Source organism: Danaus plexippus, chromosome 24, assembly GCF_018135715.1.
Source record: "Danaus plexippus chromosome 24, MEX_DaPlex, whole genome shotgun sequence".
In the NCBI taxonomy this organism is placed as follows: Eukaryota; Metazoa; Arthropoda; class Insecta; order Lepidoptera; family Nymphalidae; genus Danaus; species Danaus plexippus.
In genome coordinates, this window is record NC_083552.1 from 960394 (window position 1) to 980053 (window position 19660).

The 19660-nt window shown below is 34.1% G+C and overlaps 1 protein-coding gene across 6 annotated transcripts in view; it reads right to left on the reverse strand.

The window, feature by feature from the left end:
* The window catches only part of LOC116776067 (muscle calcium channel subunit alpha-1-like), a 31395-nt gene that overhangs the window by 9645 nt on the left and 2090 nt on the right, over positions 1 to 19660 (reverse strand). For 4 of the 6 annotated variants that reach the window (XR_009753094.1, XM_061524211.1, XM_061524210.1 and 1 more), the window contains exons 2-26: positions 10836 to 11044; positions 10489 to 10594; positions 9867 to 10006; positions 8138 to 8244; positions 7751 to 7903; positions 7209 to 7402; positions 6714 to 6817; positions 6469 to 6641; positions 6213 to 6316; positions 5935 to 6050; positions 5656 to 5758; positions 5268 to 5419; positions 4673 to 4883; positions 4475 to 4595; positions 4118 to 4206; positions 3912 to 4012; positions 3411 to 3520; positions 2928 to 3072; positions 2627 to 2762; positions 2204 to 2367; positions 1929 to 2016; positions 1736 to 1843; positions 777 to 829; positions 395 to 532; positions 100 to 214 (exon numbers count right to left, since the gene is read on the reverse strand). Coding sequence is in view for 5 of the 6 variants with exons in the window: in XM_061524211.1 (XP_061380195.1) it covers positions 100 to 214; positions 395 to 532; positions 777 to 829; positions 1736 to 1843; positions 1929 to 2016; positions 2204 to 2367; positions 2627 to 2762; positions 2928 to 3072; positions 3411 to 3520; positions 3912 to 4012; positions 4118 to 4206; positions 4475 to 4595; positions 4673 to 4883; positions 5268 to 5419; positions 5656 to 5758; positions 5935 to 6050; positions 6213 to 6316; positions 6469 to 6641; positions 6714 to 6817; positions 7209 to 7402; positions 7751 to 7903; positions 8138 to 8244; positions 9867 to 10006; positions 10489 to 10594; positions 10836 to 11038 (3234 nt within the window). In the remaining variant the exon portion in view is untranslated. Of the gene's footprint in view, positions 1 to 99; positions 215 to 394; positions 533 to 776; positions 830 to 996; positions 1105 to 1735; positions 1844 to 1928; positions 2017 to 2203; positions 2368 to 2626; positions 2763 to 2927; positions 3073 to 3410; positions 3521 to 3911; positions 4013 to 4117; positions 4207 to 4474; positions 4596 to 4672; positions 4884 to 5267; positions 5420 to 5655; positions 5759 to 5934; positions 6051 to 6212; positions 6317 to 6468; positions 6642 to 6713; positions 6818 to 7208; positions 7403 to 7750; positions 7904 to 8137; positions 8245 to 9866; positions 10007 to 10488; positions 10595 to 10835; positions 11045 to 19660 lie in introns of those variants that run through there. The other 2 variants (XM_061524209.1, XM_061524212.1) reach the window with 2 other exon arrangements.

Below are 19660 nucleotides of genomic sequence, written 5' to 3' on the forward strand. Positions count from 1 at the left end.
TGATAAATGTGATTTTTGTCAAAATCGGAATTCTTAAACCCATTCGACCGAAAACTGCTTCGTGACAGAACCAAAATCCTGAAGATGTCTTATACTCACCATAAAGAATGCTATCACAATGATGTAGCTGATATAGAAGAACGCCACCAGCGGTCGAGAGTTCTCTACCGGCCCATGGTTCTCCTCATTGGAGTCCATCGAGGTTGACAATAAGCTACAAGTAAATAAAAACCATATGGCATCTTAAATTTCATATCGGATTTTCTTTCTGAACATAACAGACTGCGTGACTTATGTAGCAATAATGTCAAGCAAAGTTGATTTTGATGACATTTCAATCTGATGCCAGAAAACAACAAGCTTCAGAGTTTTTACTAATGTAGTGAACCCTTACCCCGGCCATCCTTCGAACGTGGATACGGTGAACAAAGTCAACATCCCACTCAGGACGTCATCGAAATTAAACTTATTCCGTATCCATACCCTGTCTTTGATCTTTGGTGAACCATTCTCGTATATCAGATAAGAACCTCTAAAATAAATAGATAAACTTTCAGATGAAATAAATTAAAAGAGTTGATCAAAGATAATGAAACGATAATAATTACTGGCTATGTTATGAATTCTTGATTATTAAAATTATTAAGAGGTTTTTGTTTTTACTTTTATGATATATATAATCTGATTATTATTTATATATATATATATATATATATATATATAAATAATAAAGATATTTATATCTCCATTTAAGATGTAAATACGAATCAACTTACTGACACTCGTCTCTCGTCACTTTGGAATTATCTGTGCATTGACAAAATTTACCCTGAAACCGAACTAACATTACATTTACGATATTAAGACTTAAGAACTACACATAAGTGATAACCTGACATAATCTCGGTACCACATGGGAAAAGCTTTGCCAAACGTAAGCACCATTCTGTTAAGATATTGCAAAATGCCTCAAAAACCGACCACAAAACAAATTACCTTGAATAATTGTATACCGACAACCGCGAACATGAATTGCAACATGTGGTTTATGAGGAAGATGTTGCCAATTGATTTTATGGAAGCAAAAACGCACTTGACAACATACTGTAATACGAACAAACAAACAGGCAAAAAAATGTTACCCAAGAAAAACCATTACGTTACCGAACCAGAGAACCATTTATCCCAAAGTGTAGTTGTGTACAGTTGCGGGACATTGTGTGTAAAAAAAAAATAAACAAACAATATGTTAAAAATCAATAAAACAGCTTACTTACATTGCGTTAGTTCGTCTGTATATAATCATAAATAAATAAATAATTATAAATCAAAAATGCCAGCGTCCTGATCTGACCGTTCAAATAAAAAAAAAATCACAAGGAACCAAATGAACCAAATTGTGTACCTCACTCCTATTCCGAGTGGAAATGTCCAGGTAGGGATTGGTGCAAAAAAAACACACTAAAGCACCTAACGGAGTCCAAAAGATCACAACTCAACTAGCACACAACACCTTTGGGCTAAATTAGGGCTAAACAAAACATGCTCCTAAAAAGCAAATTTTTGGACCCACGGACAAGCAGTTAGTCTCGAACACGTAAAAGCCAAACACAAACGAAACTAAATCAGATGAGATGAGATTCATCACACAGGTCTAAGTCAGTGGGTGATACTTACTCCAGCGACAGATAATATACCCAAAGGTGTCGTTGATACAGACTAACTGATTCCCTACCTTGAACATTTGCACCCCCATTACAGCGAACATGAACTGAAGAAGATTGGTCACCAGCAAAATGTTGCCTATCGTTTTTATAGCAACGATCACGCACTGAACTACGTGCTAAAAATCGATAAAATTTACTTTATTTCTCGTACTATTCTTGAAAGAATCTATTTGATTACTATGGAATTGTGCCTGAACTGACCTTTAATCCCTTCGCTCTATTGATGGCTCTGAGCGGTCTCAACACTCGGAATACTCTCAAAATCTTTATGTATGACACATTATTGTTACTGGAAGAGTTAAAAAAATATATTACATGCTTGGCTTAAATGTCCTACTTATTGCAATATTTTCTATTAGTTGAATTTTAATGTCTCAACAAAATAGTATACAGCAGAATAAAATGGAAACCAATATAAAGTCAAGGTTAGACAGAATCAAAATCAAGATGTATTTATTTATACCAAACAGACTCACCCGCTCGAGGATATAAGCGACACGATGACCACCAGCAGATCTAACAAGTTAAAAGCGGACCGACAGAAGGCGTCCTTGTGGAAGATGAACCCGTAGGTGATCAGCTTCAACACCAGCTCGACCGTGAACACGGTTGTGAACACGTAGTCGATCTTACGAAGCATCTGAATACGAGATATACACATTATAATATATATCGTATATACGCATAGTATGTTGGCTTGATATGAAAATTTAAGGGATTAAATATTCTTTGATAGAAAATTACATATGCAATTTGTTGATGCCACGGTCGTCCGCAACAAAAACTCCGAGCTCTATATCTATGAGTTTAACAAGCGTCATTCGTTGAAAGGAAATTTTGCTCCAGTTTTGTGTATAAAATGTATATTTTGTAGGTTTAAATATAATGTATCAACGTACTTCACTCCAGTTCTCATTGCCCTTCCTCCCAACGGGATCTTCCATTGCCAACATCAGTGACGACGCCAAAATGCAAAGCAGAATCAAATTTCTAAACCAAGAATTGTTTTGTATTTTGTAACACGTGACTCGGAACCTGAGAGAAGAATACACTGATGTGAAATACCTCAAAGATGTAGAACTAATGACTTATATAGAAATATAACATTTCCACAATAACCCAAAAACACAACACAAATCGATATATGGCGGTCCTCAATTCGGTAAAAGAATTATATTAGAAGGTCAGATACGAGCTTACCAATTAGTTTTAGAAAAGATGAAAAAGCTGCTGCCATCAGGTATCGGCTTCTCCTGGGTCTTGATCTCCACCTCGGAGAGTCTTCTCGGTCGAGCCGATATTGTTGGTTGTCGCTTGGGCGGAGAATCTGCTTTTTTTATATCGCCTATCATATGACACAAAAGAAAATATAATATATATGCGTGCAATAAATTCGATAATTTTCTTAGAATAGCTCTCAGCAAAATGTAACTAATATTATTCGGATGCTTTATTTTTTGTTAAAACTACAAACCCCGACGTTTCGGTTACTTTTCAGCAACCGTGATCACGGGCAGGCGAGGTGTGTTTTATGTGATACTATATAGTTTTAACAAAAAAAAAATTAGAACGTGTAGTATATCCGAAAAATATTAGTTTCATTAAAATGAATAAAACTCGCGAAAGTCTTAGATCTCATTGGCTCTCAGCAAACTTAATTGCTTGTAATATTTTATAACATACCATTTTGTTTTTCAACAGCTACTAGTGCGTTATTGGCGTTGTCTCCCTGGTCCTGTTCCTCTCCCTCGACGTCTTCCTCCGAACCCGTCTCCTCATACTCATGTTCCGATCTGAACAGTTTTGATGAAAATTACTAGAATTAGCAGTAGATGATTTGTACCCTACAAATATCTATCGTAAGGGTTACAACGCTTTGCACAAAGATTTTTGTGTTAATCCCCAGACTTAGAATAAAAAACATCGAGAGGAAGTCCTTACAAATCAAAAATTCTAAGAAATGTGCGTAACTAAGCTATCTTAATTGGGTTCAAATAATTATTTTGTATTGGGATGTGGCATTATTTACTTAATATATATATATATATATATATACTTCTCTTGTTACAAACTTACCCCGCAACTCTTTTATACGCTTTATACTTCCGGCTGCGTGCGCACATAGGAATTGTTTAAAATTCATTAATAGGTTATCACCTGGTGACCACGTAAAGGACCACTTACCCCTCACTGGAATACCCTTCTTCTTCGTTGACGTACTCGTCGTCTGTCTCACCTCTTTCTTCATCCAGTTGTGGATTACCTGCTTCTGGATTATCAGCGTCCTAACAAAAATACATTTATAAATCGCTATATAATGACTTAAGCTCACGCTCACTGTTTCTGCAAACTTAATACTTATGAAGCCATTTTTATTGGGATTAATGTACCTCCTTCTCCTTAACAATCTCTTCATCCATATCTTCAGCGTCACCTAAGTTGTCGACCGCGATAGCCAAGAACACGTTCAAAAGAATATCTTATTTGTGATTTAAGGTCATTAACCTTTATTGAAATTGTATGACTGCTACTTAGGTTCGTAAAATTTTGTCACCGACACTCAGTTTATTCAGTTAATGGGTCTTGTTTCGAACATGTATTTACATCCAATCATCCTAAACCTTTAGGTTTTAAAATATTAGTAAGCAATATCACGGTTGATGCTGCAATATTTGTGTTTACTTCACATATATAGTAAAGTATATTTTCAATAGATTAAAATATATTCGTGAACCAAAAAAGGATACAGTTGCCGCAAATGAATATTATGATGAAGTATATAGACGCCAACATGCCCGGCGTGCCGACGCCTCCGTACGCGTTGATGCCATGATACATCACGACGTTCCAATCCTCGCCGGTTAGAATCTGACGATAGAGAAAACAGCTAATAACATTAACCGAATAATAACACTTTATTATATTCAATTAGTTATTCCAAATACTTGAAACATTGTCAGCACGGCCTGCCAGAAGGAGTCAAAATTATGTCTCTCTTTTTGTTCTTCCGCTGCGTAGTCAAATCTTCCACCGAATACCTGCATGCCAAGGAGGGCAAATATCATGATGAAGAGGAAGAGGAGAAGGAGGAGAGAGAAAATTGACTGGATCGAATTTAGAAGAGACGCCACGAGGTTTGATAGAGATCGCCAATACCTGGAAATATTATAATATAGGTATATACCTAATGTATACATAATATATATTATGCCACTCAAATATGTAACTCTAGCCGTCCCAGAGAAGATATTACAGAAGAAAGCTTTTAATCCTATAACATTAATTGTTAATGCACGTCAAATCTGTTTATTTCTCAATAGTTTTAAGGTAAATCTTTTAAATACGTTATATTCTATTGTTCAATAAAATTCCACGCTCAAAAAACTATCTAGAAATAATTTTTATCCCCACTATAAGCTACGTCACTAAATAGTTTATGGGGTAAATAAACAAAATATATATTTTTCTATACTTCTAATGAAAAGGTTGGATTATTTACTTCTGTCGCTCAACCTTCTTATGAAGTTCCTATTTACATACTTGGTGACCTTGAAGACCCTCAGCAGCCGAACGCATCGCAACACGGAGATACCGAGCTGCGGTATGTTGTTGGTGTACGTGAGGCCAAGCTCCACAATAGAACACACCATCACGAAGCAGTCGAATCGATTGAAGAGAGACACGAAGTAGCCCTGTGGGCGCAAAATACATATCGCTCATGAAATATTCGTACATTATTGTCTAAAATAAGCAGAATATTATGTTATATATATCATGGCCAACAGAAAAAACCGCTTTTAGACCATTATTATTCGTCTTCACACTTGTAGCGACACTCTTTACCAATGTCATCGGTCCATCGACGAACATGTTAAATTTAATTTCGTTTGTCATACCTACTGAAGTATCTTTGTTTTTTTTTGAATACCTGAAATCCCAAAGCGTACATCTTGACGAGCATCTCAGTGGAAAACAGGACCACAAACAGCACGTTTGCATAATTCTGGAAGTGATCTAGCCAGGGTTCTTGACTGAAACATAATAATTATCAATATTTAAAATATATAACAGTCTGGAAGCTGTGAACTCAATATATACAAGAAACTATTAATATTCTTCTTTCAGTAAATATAGAAAGTGCAGAAAAAGGTATGCGACAACAAACTTAATGTATGAATAGATTTCTAAAAACTATGATTAAAATCACCCGTAGTGTTCTGTGGCCAGCACTAAAGTGTTCAGGAAGACGAGTACGATGATAGCCCAGTAGAACGTCTGGGACTTGACCGCCTTGCGACACGCGCGACGCATACGACGGTTCACCTGATGGGAAATAACTAGTTCATGATTTTGATGCGGAGATTTATAAAAACCAGACGATGTTCATATTAAAAAAAACATATACAAATATATTTAGAAAGCTTGGCGCCTTTCGCAAAAAAAATGTAACGTGTACTGTCACTATAAGTTCTAGTTATAGAGTACCTTATCAAATCGTCTGCAATATATCTTGCAAGAAACTGTGGTTGGCGGGTCTCCGTTAACGTTACTCTGGGAGCCATCATTACTTCTGCGCTCCTTTTTGTTTCCTGGAAACATTATGTATTGATCAAATTTGTGTTTTAATGGACATATAATTAAAGTCTCTTATCGCCTAAGTCTTTATTCTTTCTTTACATTTTAATTGTAGTTGGTTTCTTAGAAGCACATATTATAAGAGCCTATCAATCTTGGCCGTTACCTTGAGCGTCTCGATCTTCCTCCTTCTGTCCTTGATCATTCTCAAGGTCCAACTCCTCGGCAACAGTGATCCAGTTCAAATATCCTTTCAGATCTTCTTCGAATTGTTGCCTTTCACGAGATTTCTGGAAATCTCCACGATTTTTTGCCTTCTCTCTTTCCTTCGAGAATTCTCTGGAGAAATAATGCGGAAATTAGTTTATTTTACATTTCTTGTGAAGTAGATATGTTATATCTAAATCTTACCCAGATAAGACACCAAGAATAAGGTTCATAACAAAGAAATTTCCAAAAATAACCAATGACACAAAATATATCCACACCCACGTGTTGCCTTTTACATCTGCTATCTGAAATAAAACAAACGCACATAAAAACCAGAATTAAATACATTAAGATGTTAATAAAGAAAAAAATATGAAAGTCAAACAAGTGTCCAAAATAAAAATGATTTAGATTGTTGTTAAACGGAACATCCGCTTCAAGAAAATGTAGATTTCGTTGTTCATTGTTTTGTTGTATCAAATATTTAAAGTCTCTGTACTCGTGCGTTTAATAGCATTAACGTCAAAACATTTTTCCACATCTAAATATAAGATACCGTCTTACACCTACAATTTATATAAAAGACAGAACGAAATAAACAAAAAACGGCTTTTAGCATTATTTATATACGCACAAGAAAACTAAACAAATCTTCAAGATAGCTAAAATTTTGATGTAAATAAACACATTACGTACGGCGTACATAATGTCTGTCCAGCCCTCGAGTGTGATGCACTGGAACACCGTCAGCATGGAGTATCCGATGTTGTCGAAGTTGGTGATCCCGAAGTTTGGTCCAAGCCAATAGTCACGACAGATCTGACCCTCCTCACAGTGATTACCAACATCGGCGTCTCTGGAGCACGGAGTTGGCTCTTCCACCATCTTCTCTGGATAAAAGATTGTGCATATTTTACAATACAGTATAGTGAACTGTGCTGTGTAACATGTAACTGGACTTTGGGTTTATTTTTCATTTTATTTTATAATTTTGTGACTATCGGAATTATTGATATGCTAGAATCTGTACTATAATGGTTTGTTTATATCCGCAGCTCACATTTGTTTCAAGCTTTTCCTTAAAGGACCACGGTATAGAAATATTCATTATTTTGTTTCAGCCATTGCAACATTGAATCGATTCTCTAACTTTGAGACCAATCACCTAAAAGGTACTACCGCAGTATCAGTGTAAAGCATGCAACATAAACACAGACATCAAATATAAATTAACTTACTAGTGACGTTGTCAAAACAGGTGTCATGCAAAACACCCGAGAACAGCTCGAGTCCTATGATAGCGTAGATGATGATGACGAACAACACGAGGAACGCGATGTGGAATAATGGCACCATCGCCTTCAATATTGAGTTGAGCACGATTTGAAGACCTGCAAATAAATTTAGAATTAGTCTGGATTTGAGCCCCCATTACTAATATTACACTCAAATAATTTATCAAACTAAAGCACTAAAACATTATAAGATCCTTACGAATATAGGTATGTAATAAACTTATAAAAATTATTTATAAATCGGGCGAGGGACAACAGCAACAGATTCGATCTATTTCTTTTCATTTCAATGGAAATTTTATCATAATAATGTAGGAATATGATACGTACTTGGAACTCCCGAAACCAATCGCAGAGGACGAAGCACTCTAAAGGCTCTCAATGCTTTTACATCGAATAGGTCTTTTGAAATGTTTTGAAGTATCTGACTGGCTATACTGTGGAACAAACAAATGTTATGAGAATGAATAATATGTGGGAGAATGTAGACTATAGTTTCAAAGGTATGTTCAATCATAAAGCGTTTGTAACCTAACTTTATCACTGCTAAAATGTCTCTATTACCAAAAAAATAGTGACAATATGAATAGTAATATAAAATTGTAGGTAGATTTTACAACTTCTGGAACAGTTTTTTACACATGTCTTTATTGAAAAGTCAGTTTAAATGAAACACAAACAACAGCCAAAGAGAATAACCAGATTGAATTCTCATAGAAAAGGTTGATCACATGTATTGCACAGACCATCGCGTGTCTTTTATAGTCACTTAAAATACATGAATACCAAAAGGTCAATAGTTTTTTTTGGGGCAAACCTTGTCATCACCACCGATATAAACTACTCCTAGCCGTAATTAGCTTAGATTTGGTAACCGCTTGCCAATTTTCGTGCAGCGTAAAATTTTAAAAATATTTTTTAATAACACCGCATGTATGAACATGAGACGTCATGAGACTTCGAAGTTTTACGGAAAATATCGTAGACTATAAATGTACTTTCACGCCCTAATTTGAAAATGGAAATTAAATTGTACCATAGCTGACAACGCACGATGTTACTTATGACAAAATTTATTACTGTTGATGACATTTAATTACTGTTGTCAGAGTTAGCAACAAAATTTCAAACTCATACATGTATTTTTGTTGGCCTTGCACGAACCGATTATTTTAATATTTAATCTACAGATATTAAATCGACTCAATGAAAGGTAATTTCTGAGCGAGTCCCAATTCCTTTATATTTATAGCACAATTGTTGCCAAAACCAGTTTGTCTTTAATATACAGTTACTGGCCCAAGGACTAAAAACTATGAGTGTTATTCCCCTATTTGAAACATTATCCTTGACCTAAAACGTAACAATATACCTCAACACTGATAGCATTTGAGTGTATTGTTACGAGCTGTTCACACCCATAAGCGGAGCGGGAGAGAGGACTTATACGATATCTTCGCTTTTGATCGCAGCAGCGATAACATATCTGAACTAATTTCTATATGAAAATTTTGAATAGCAATTTACACGCGATTTGGCTGGTTTACAATTTTCTAAGCTAAAAGTATCATAAATTTCAAAACGTCCGTTTAATGTTCATAATGAATTACGCGATTCTTATCTAGTAGTTTAAATGTAAATGAATGCATTACAAGCGGGTAGGTTTAAATTAATGTCATTAAACTTTAACGCAAAGGATTATAGATTTTCCATAAATTTTTCAATACGTTAATTTTATTTAATTACAACCTTCTCGGCATATGAAGGCATTTTGTTATGTTATTTTATATTTTTATTACATATACCTATTTCGCTACACATTAACGGAGGTTTTGTGTAAATATTCTGAAAAGGTACAATTTGGACAAACATATTCGGTTGGACGTAACGTGTCTCTGTTAGTTGATGTCTTCCTAAACATTAATTGTACGGATGAATCGTAAAAATCTTATTTATTAAAAATTCTTTATAATATTTGACATCGTTAAATGATAAAATGTATTGTAAAGTTTTTTTGACACGAATATATCATCAACGTAAATATAAACTCAGTGCTCACCCAATCGTCACAATAGTGAAGTCGAGACTGTTCCAAGTATTCCTGAGATAGGCGCCAGGATGAAACAGGAATCCGTAAGCTATAATCTTCATCACGCACTCGCAGGTGAAGATGGCCATAAAGATCCATTCCACCTTTTCCTGAGGAAACCCAAAGAGTCAATCATGTATGACAGACTTCGTTTGATGATTTTGGAAGTCTCCATGTATTGATCGACAATTATTAACCATATATGGTCGCCAAATATATAACTAAGATCAAACTTCTTTATGAGGGAATTTCATTGTTAAACGTATATTGTACCAAACCGTTCAAAATATTATTTTTTAAATAAATTGAATGAAGTCGTGTTACCAGCGGTGGGATTTTATATTGGAAGTATATTCAAATACAAATATTAATAAAATCGTGCCCAAAAAAAACAAAAAAAGAAATTCTAAAAATTATTAACGACCAATTACGCAAATTCACTTTGCAAAGGACGTTCCAAACAAGTTTTATTGGTGATCAAATTATAGTAAAATTTATTATAAATCATATATAACCTTGAATTGTAAATGACGGCAGTAAAGGCTGAGTTGGGTCGATGCAATGACAGCACTAAAATCGGGTAATAGCTTACCAATATTTGATTTGTGTTGTTTGTGTCCCCTGCAGGGTAGGGGGTGAAGACAGCCAGCGCTATGCAATTGGCGAATATCGTTGTCAATATCATATATTCGAACGGTCTGAGTTTCGTTTAGGAAATTAGGAATTGCAGGTGTATTTTGAGTATTTTTTTTTTTCAAATTATAACTACATATAATAATGTATTATCGTGTAGATTGTTTACAGGACTTCTTAATTGGATTATATTTTGTGCTTCAACAATTATATTACCTAAGTCAATCATTGAGTCAATGGATTGAAAATAACAAATTACGGAAACGATAATAATCACTGTCATAAATAATATCTTAAAAAGGATACTTCCATTCGATTACGTCATAGCAAAATTTTCTTATCGGATTCTTTTTCCCTAGACAGAACAGACTTCTTTCAGGCTTCTCTGGTTGTGGCTTCCCTCTTGGCCTTGCCTGTTTCCGTGGCTGTGGCTTGGCGGCGGCCTGGCCAGTGTCTGGCGCCTCGGCGTCCGGCGTCGTGGCATCGGTTACTTGAACTTGATCCGCCATTCTTACCTGATGACAACATACATTACACTAAAAGTATAGTACTTATATATATATTTTATTGTACGTTTAAAAAAGTTATTATGAAGAGAAAATATAGAATAAAAATAACCAATGTACGTCGTAATGTTATGTTTGCTTTATATCTATCCATACCTTTTACGGCCTTATATTATAATATAAAACACACGAAGGTGCAAAAGTAAAGTTGTAAGCGAAAAAAGCTTTGCTCTACAAAAAAATCGTCACCCGTAATCTGATTATAGTGAAGATAGATAAAAATAGTGCATAAAGTATTGATTATTATGTGTCACTATAAACTATGAGTCTTTCTTGTATAAACGTTATTTTTGTCATAAAATTGTCCCTGAGTTCATTATATTCAGATGTGTTCTAATTCAGGACACGAATGATGGTCATAAATTACGACAAACGAATCTAAAATATAATAGGTCATCAGTGGGACGGGATGGAACGACGCGTAAACTTCTTTGTTACGTTCATTCGTAAATATGAAAAGTATTGTAAAACTAAATATATATATATCTTTATATTATTAATATATTTATATATTTACGCAAAAATTATGAAATTAAGTCTCTTTCAATAGTCCAAAGTGAAACTCAAACGATAAGATTTAGTAGAATATTTAAAGCATCCACCCAGCCTTCACGATCAATAAATTCATCTCGGTTCTAAATGTTTTGAAGCAAATTGAGCGGAAAACATTAATTTTATATTTTAATTTATTAGATGTACATACTTCGCTTCACTTTTATATGTAATGCTAACGGCTCACACAATTTTCTGTTATATTATTACGTCATTATTGTAAATAAATTTTTCATTTCATTATGACATAATAAATACACGCTTTCGCGAGATAATCGTGAAAGTAAGTGTTCCAAAACAAACAAAAAGTAAACCCGGCTCTGCTTCAGTAAATATTTAACACATTCAAACTTACAGTTTAATTTAAATATAGTCATAATTCGGGGTCCCTTGTTTATAAAACGTAGCCACGCGTAAGTGCTCTTGAATATTATTTAAATTTGTAAAAAAATAATAATGATATTTTGTGGCTTATATTATTATGTCTAGTTATTATTAGAAGCGAGTGTTCTATAATTTTTCACATATTTAATATCTCTGATATGGTTTAATAAAATTTGTTTCGTTTGTATACAGTGTATGTCTGTATGACCTGACGGGCACTGATAGGTTTAATATTTGATTTTCTACTCGTATTATACATCGATTGCGATAAAGCCTTCAGACGGGTCCCGACGGCGCCCTCCTTAAGTTAACCTTTAACTTTACTTTTATATAACTAGATTTTACACGCGACTCCTCTTGATATTCGCAGCTTAGACCATCAATTTAACGTGTTTTGCTTTTGAAACTACTCCGACTAATTATAGTAAAATTTCGCATAAAATAAAATTATTAATTTTTATTATCAAGGTCAATAAGTATTACGAGCTCACTTACGAACTCAACTATACTTATAGATGAAACTAATATTATTCGGATTTACTACGCGGATTTTATTATTTAAAAACTACATAATCTCGACGTTTCGGTTACTTTGCAGCAACCGTGATCACGGGCAGACGAGGTGTACTTATACTATACTTATAGGTTCGTCTAAAATTTGTACACGGTAGAAGTGCGGGCGAGAAGTATAACAGCTAAATCTCTCTACAACCTATTAAAAGACTTGGGCCTGTCCAGAACCCACATCAATTCATTCTTGGAACGTACTTCGAAGGCAGCCCTAGTAGGTTCTTTTCAAATTTGGTTAGCTAGATAGAGGAGCTTGGACGATGGAGGTGAGCGTTCAACGCGCGTTAGATTGGGACCCTTAAACCTATACCCGGGTCGTAAGTCCCAGGCACTGTTAAAGCCCCTCTCCTTGCAACGCGATGGACCCGGCACCCGTACTGTGAATGCATGGAACGCTGAGGAGTTTTGTCTTATATAACATAGTAATTACTAACTACGGTATACGTCAATTCTCACAGTTTATTCCCTTAGCCGCAAAATTTTACTTTATATAAAATAGTGATCGATATAAAATACATACGTAACACGTATATCACGTATATATAAATTTTTGTTTTGTCTTTCTCTTGTTCGAAGATTTCTTTTATTTTGCTATATTTGCCGTCTCAAAATTTTATTTTCGAGCAGACAGATTAGCGACGGATTTTTTTTTATTTTATGGTTTTATATATAATTAGAAAAATGATATGCCATCGATAACCAAATCGAGACATACATTGTATGAATGTGCAATACAGAATGCTTAGTCCAAGTTGACATCCGCACTAAAAACGGAGAGTTAAAAGTTTTCCGCTCATGAATCTTCTCGCATTTCAGCATTTACGTAGATTATTTAACTAGAAACGTGAAACGGTTTGTGTGTAGCGTGATTATGTGAACGTAAAAAAGCATACTGAATTAATATGTTTAATAGGAGTATGATTGAAATGTGAGATGACTAAAATAGTACTTTCATCACGAAAAAACCACTAAATAGACTACAATACAATTTCCCATACGCACGATTTCTGCCAGAAAATTATGACGATATCTTCATTCATTATAAAGTTATTAAAGGTTTGAGATAATTTTCTCTTTTAATGTTAATGTCTTGTTTTGTATGTTTTCTTGCGCGAACGAAATCTTTATTAATATCTCAAACAATGGGAAGTTATAAAAGTTTGATGAACTGATGTTTGAGAAAGATTTTTAATGAAAGTATAATGCGAAATAATCACTGCGTCGCGTGTATAGATTGACCTCTAGCAGATCTTTGTTTATACAAAAGATCGCATCTGATCTCGTGGGTGTAGTGCATTGAACTTTCACAATTTGGAAAAAAAATAATTCTTTTTTTATTTGATTATTTTTAATTGATTTTATTTTCTGTTATAACAGTGGTTACATTTTATTTTAAGCTATGCATACCGATTATATATATATATATATATACATTAAATTTTTCATACGAAGTTAAAACTACGTACACAATTTGCTCAATTTCAAAATATTATATAAAAAACGTATAAATTAAAAAAAATTAAAATTATCACTTTTTAAAAGAATTTCGAAAGCAAAAATCAATATCCTATTAGTTTTTTAAAAACTCTTATTTATGTTTCAGACATATTTACTGAGTTTTATCTTGATGTAACAGCTTTATGTATTATAACACTCGCTACGCTCTCAGCATGAATTCTCTGTATTAAAAGCTTTGTCTGATCGTGACTAGAACTTCATATTGATACACAGACAGTCAATTTAATTTCTTTATTTTGCAAGAATAACGTTTATGATATATTAAATTATAATTAACTTGTAACTTTCATAGGTTTTGTTTATCAATTAATAATTTTTGACCGTGACTTTGTCAGTGTAAATCTTAGATTAGGCACAGAGTAAAAAATTCAGTGGGTCTAGACTAAAGATATAATGAGCTTCCAGCAGCGACATCTATAATCTGTGTGATCTGAATTTATACACGAGCTACACTTACGCCTTGATCCTAAAAACGACGTAATTTCGGGATAAATGATAGCCTATATCTTATTCTGATGTCTAAGCTACTTTACTGCAAAGTCTTATCAAAATTCTTTAAGCGGTTTTTGAATGAAAGAGTAACAAACACAAAACGATCCATAACCCATACATCCTCAGAAAATATCAGCTTTATAATGCTAGTAAGGTATACATAGAAATATCTATCCCTTATGCTATTGTTATTTAACTGAGAATTTTTAATTAAATCCATTTACATATTACTTTTTTAATTAAATCCATTTACATAAAGACTTTCCGTCTTTACGTTTCAATATAATAGTAACGTTCGTTAAACGAATAGACATTTCCATTTTAAAAACTTCAGCTGTTAAATTTATTAGAATATTTAAACTTTCACACTTTATTGATATTATCGATTTGACGATTACAACCTCTTTGGAGTTTTGTTATCTACGTCTTTCGGAAACGACGAGTAATTTAAAGCCAGTATATATAATCCTGATTTAAAAAAAAAAAGTTATATATACGTATACATCAGAACTGTTCACTTATCCATTATAAAATAGCATGAGCTCGTGTGCGCTAGGATTTATTATTATAATACCACTATAATTAAAAGATGTCTAGTGCTTAGTGGTATTAATGCCAGCATTTCTATCTCATGAATATGATAATATAAAATATATAAATATGTATATATAACAAGCACTTGTTCATAAGAAAATATAAGTTAAATTGTAACCTTCACTATATGATTCAATTTAATTAGAATTATAATATATATTTATAACATTGTCTTGATTTTTTTTTTTGGCCACCTATCGCATGTCGTATTACAACAGGATGCGTGGTAGTGGTAAAGTGTAATGCACTCGCAAGAGTATATGGCACTGATTTATAGAAGTGCTCTGAGTTATTTGTATTTTTATCAGTAATCGATATAAATATTGTACTTAACTTTTAACATGAGTCCATCTGAATTTTTGGAATCATTATAATTTCGTACCTATTATTAATGCAATTATTTGTATACTTATATTATAATTTTAAAACCCTTTTTAATGTAATATTTGTTAGATTTTTTTTATATTAATTTTCATCTACGATTCGAGGAAATGCATACACCTGCAGTCTGGTTCTTTAAAATATATATACTATATCCATAGATGTTCTCCGACGTAGAATTAAACAAAAAAAAACTATACCTTGTCTAAAGTGTTGTCTATTTCCGTACCAAATTTTATCAAAATCGAGCCAGCCTTTCAGTCCGTAATCGATTAACAAACAGTAAGTTACGTTCCATAACGTACACGTTATCATGAACGTATAAATTAACATAATAAAACCTTTTAATAAAAGAAATATTAAAAAAAGTCCAAGTTCTCAAGAATATTAATAAAGATTCATGTAAAATAATTTTGTCTTTTTATCTTTTTACTATCACGTTTTTCTTCATGATTTAATATAAATATCCAAGCTGTTTGAATTCAACCTGATATATACTGATTTACGTTCCGATTGACAAACACGCAGATTACCATCAACGTTTGTGAAAACTGTGAACGTCGCGTATGTAGTATTGGTATGGAAACTTATGGTAAGGTTCTGATGAAACTAATTTAGTATGCATTTAGAGTACGCCATAAAGAGGCAAATGCTGTCGGCTGTATATATAGGTTCATTGCTTACCATTTATAAAACAGACGCTATCACTCATTGATTTCCTTCTCGAGATGAAAGCTTGTAACGATTATTGGTTGTGTCTATTTTACTGTTTCGTGATTACGAAAACTTTATTTTGTGCTTTGATAAATTATGAAATAAAAATATATATATTTTTTTTCTTATATACGAATTTTCATGTCGATTACTACATTTATATATAAGTATATATACAAATAAACAATTTTTATTTATCTTATTCACATGATAATTTTTTTTTTTTTTGACAGATATAGGGTTTTCCATTAAGGGCGCTTGATCTTTGAAATGCAAAAAAAAATACATGTAGGTAAGATATTTGCGAAATTTTTTTTTTATTTGGAAGGTCTATCGACCCCATTATGTATGGAATATGATATCATTCAAATGACCGCCACGGCTTCGGTTGGTGGCGCGCACACGAAAGGTCCAATTTTCGATGACTCTGGCGCACAAATCGGGCTGTATTTGATCGATGGCGTGGCGTATGTTGACTTTGAGGGCATCGGTGGTTTGCGGCTTGTTGGCATAGACCTGCGACTTAAGAAAACCCCACAAGAAAAAGTCCAGCGGGGTCAAATCGCACGATCTCGGTGGCCAGTTCACGTCGCCTCCGCGCGAGATGACCATGTCCAGAAATTGCTCGTGCAGAACTTCCATCGTAGCGTGTGCTGTGTGGCACGTAGCGCCGTCCTGTTGAAACCACATGTTGTCCAGATCCATATTCTCGATTTCAGGCCAAAAGAAGTTGGTTATCATCGACCGGTATCGCTCACCATTGACGGTGACGGCCACACCATTATCGTTTTCGAAAAAATACGGACCAATCACGCCTCCGGCCCAAAATCCGCACCAAACAGTCACTTTCTGCGGGTGCATTGCCACTTGGTGAACCTCGTGTGGATTGGTTTCGTCCCAAATACGGCAATTTTGCTTGTTGACATAGCCATTCATCCAAAAATGCGCCTCGTCGCTGAAGATGATTTTTTTGCCAAAATCGGCGTCAACTTCCAACTGCTCTAATGCCCAGTCAGCGAACACACGGCGCTGTCTATGGTCATTAACCTTGAGCTCTTGGGTCAGCTGGATCTTGTACGGGTGCAGGCTCAAGTCACAACGCAAAATTCGCCAAGTTGTCGTCTGCGAAAGGCCGAGTTCCTGTGCGCGACGCGGAATTGACTGCCGCGGGTTTTCGAGGACACTGTCGCGCACAGCGGCGATATTCTCGGCAGATCTCGCGTTACGTTGACGCACGGGAACCGGCTGATTGTTAACTGACCCGGTTGACTCGAATTTGTCCACCAATCGACGGATAGTCGACTCGGCAGGACGATCATCGCGACCGTAAAACGGGCGAAGTGCGCGGAACGTTGCTCGAACTGAAGACCCATTTTCATAAAACAATTTTATGATTTGCACGTGCTGCTCGACACTGTAACCTGCCATGGTGGTTTGGGAGGACGAAATAAATATAACACACTACATTTGACAGCTGTCACTCAAACAACATGGCCGCAATCAGCTGTCAAAGTTCAAGCGTCCCTATTGGAAAACCCCATAGATATGATTGTTCTCACATTTCTTTCTACGTAGTACTAACTGACTGAATTTAAAAATAATTTATATTAGAAGAATAAACATTTATTATTCTCCATTCAAAAACATAATTACGTACAAAAATACAGCAACGATATTAGTTGAATATACCTACCATTAAGTAGAAATATCAGCCTTATATAAAGGCTGTTATCTGTTACAGCCTCTTATCACTACACGTCTAATTAGAAAATCGATCCACGTAGTCACAAATAACGTATCAGGGGACTGTTTATTGCGTAATATAAAATAAATACTACCTGTAATAAATAAGGGTAGATATAAATTAACAATAAAAATATATTAAATCTATATATATACTTCTTGAATATCATCAGTATTTACGTTAAATAATGCTCAGTCCTCTCTAAGGTGACGTTTGTTATAAATAGACGAAACTTATAAACAGTCCATGGATTCACCGCGCGTGTCGGATCCATCGCGTTGCAGGGAGAGGAGCTTCAACAGTGCTTGGGACTTGCGACCCAGGTGTAGGTTTAATGGTTCTAAAGCTCGTGCAACGCTCACCACCATCGTCCAAGCTCCTCTCTCTACCTAACCAAATTACAAACGAACCTACTAGGGCTGAACACGAAGTACGTTCTAAGAATGACCTGAGTTCTGGACAGACCCAAGTCTTTTAATAGGTTGTAGAGAGATTTGACTGTTATACGTCTAGTAATAGTTTTCGAGTTACGTAATATTTTCGTATAATAGATATATATACTAATTGATTACATTTGTAGCATAATTCAGAGTAAAATATAGGAATAGCTTACCTTATATGTATAATTACTATGTATTATTAATGATTTTTTTAAATAGATTATTATTTAACGTAAATATAAAAAAAAAAATATCAAAATTTATAATATGATTGATGATGATATGATTAAATTTATATATTTATTTATTATGTAGATAACATAATAGTTTATTTATGCCAGACCTGAATTCAGTATGCTCAGCATAGTTACGTTTTCATAGTTACGTGCATACGAAGCTTTTAACGTTTTTTTCATTCATAAATCTTTTCACGTAGTTACTGTATGAGTACAAGAACTTTTAATGACATCAGACGTTGAATACTTGTGATAGGCGTAATAGCTTTCCATACGTCCCGAACACTTATCAAATACTTAGTAAATATATCGTCTTTATAAAATTATTAATTTCATTATCATTGCAAAACTTAAACTAGTCCCATTCATTACCTATAACGTATCATGGGCAGGCGAGATGAAAGTCTCTCAGTTAGTCCACTCGTGGTCTAACGCCGACGATTTGTACATTTCTTTATTCTAGATGCAACACACACACGATCGAAAACATTAAACTATTACGTTTAAACCGATAGTATTTTGAACGTCAAAAACGTTGAGTAAAATCGATTAGTAAAAAAAAAAACATCATATAACTTATAGTACACTCAAAAATATATGTACGAATGATTGGTTGGTTGAGATAAATAAATTAATATTACTATACTATTTAAGCAGACTATAAATTAGAACCTTTTTATAAAATGCCATACGTTATCTGTGCTAACAGTGACGTCATTTGTTTTTCCTTACTTGGTTATTTAATTGAAAACAGTTGGCTAAAAAAAATGTTATTTAAGTGTCGAGTATAGATTTAAATAACTAAAAGAATATTTTATGGCATTTGTTTAAACTATGATATAGTTATTAGAGATTTTAATAAACGTGATCTGTATACATATGTTATATTTTAAGACCAATAGACAGCTGATTCAAAATCCCATATCTCCAATCTCGAGGG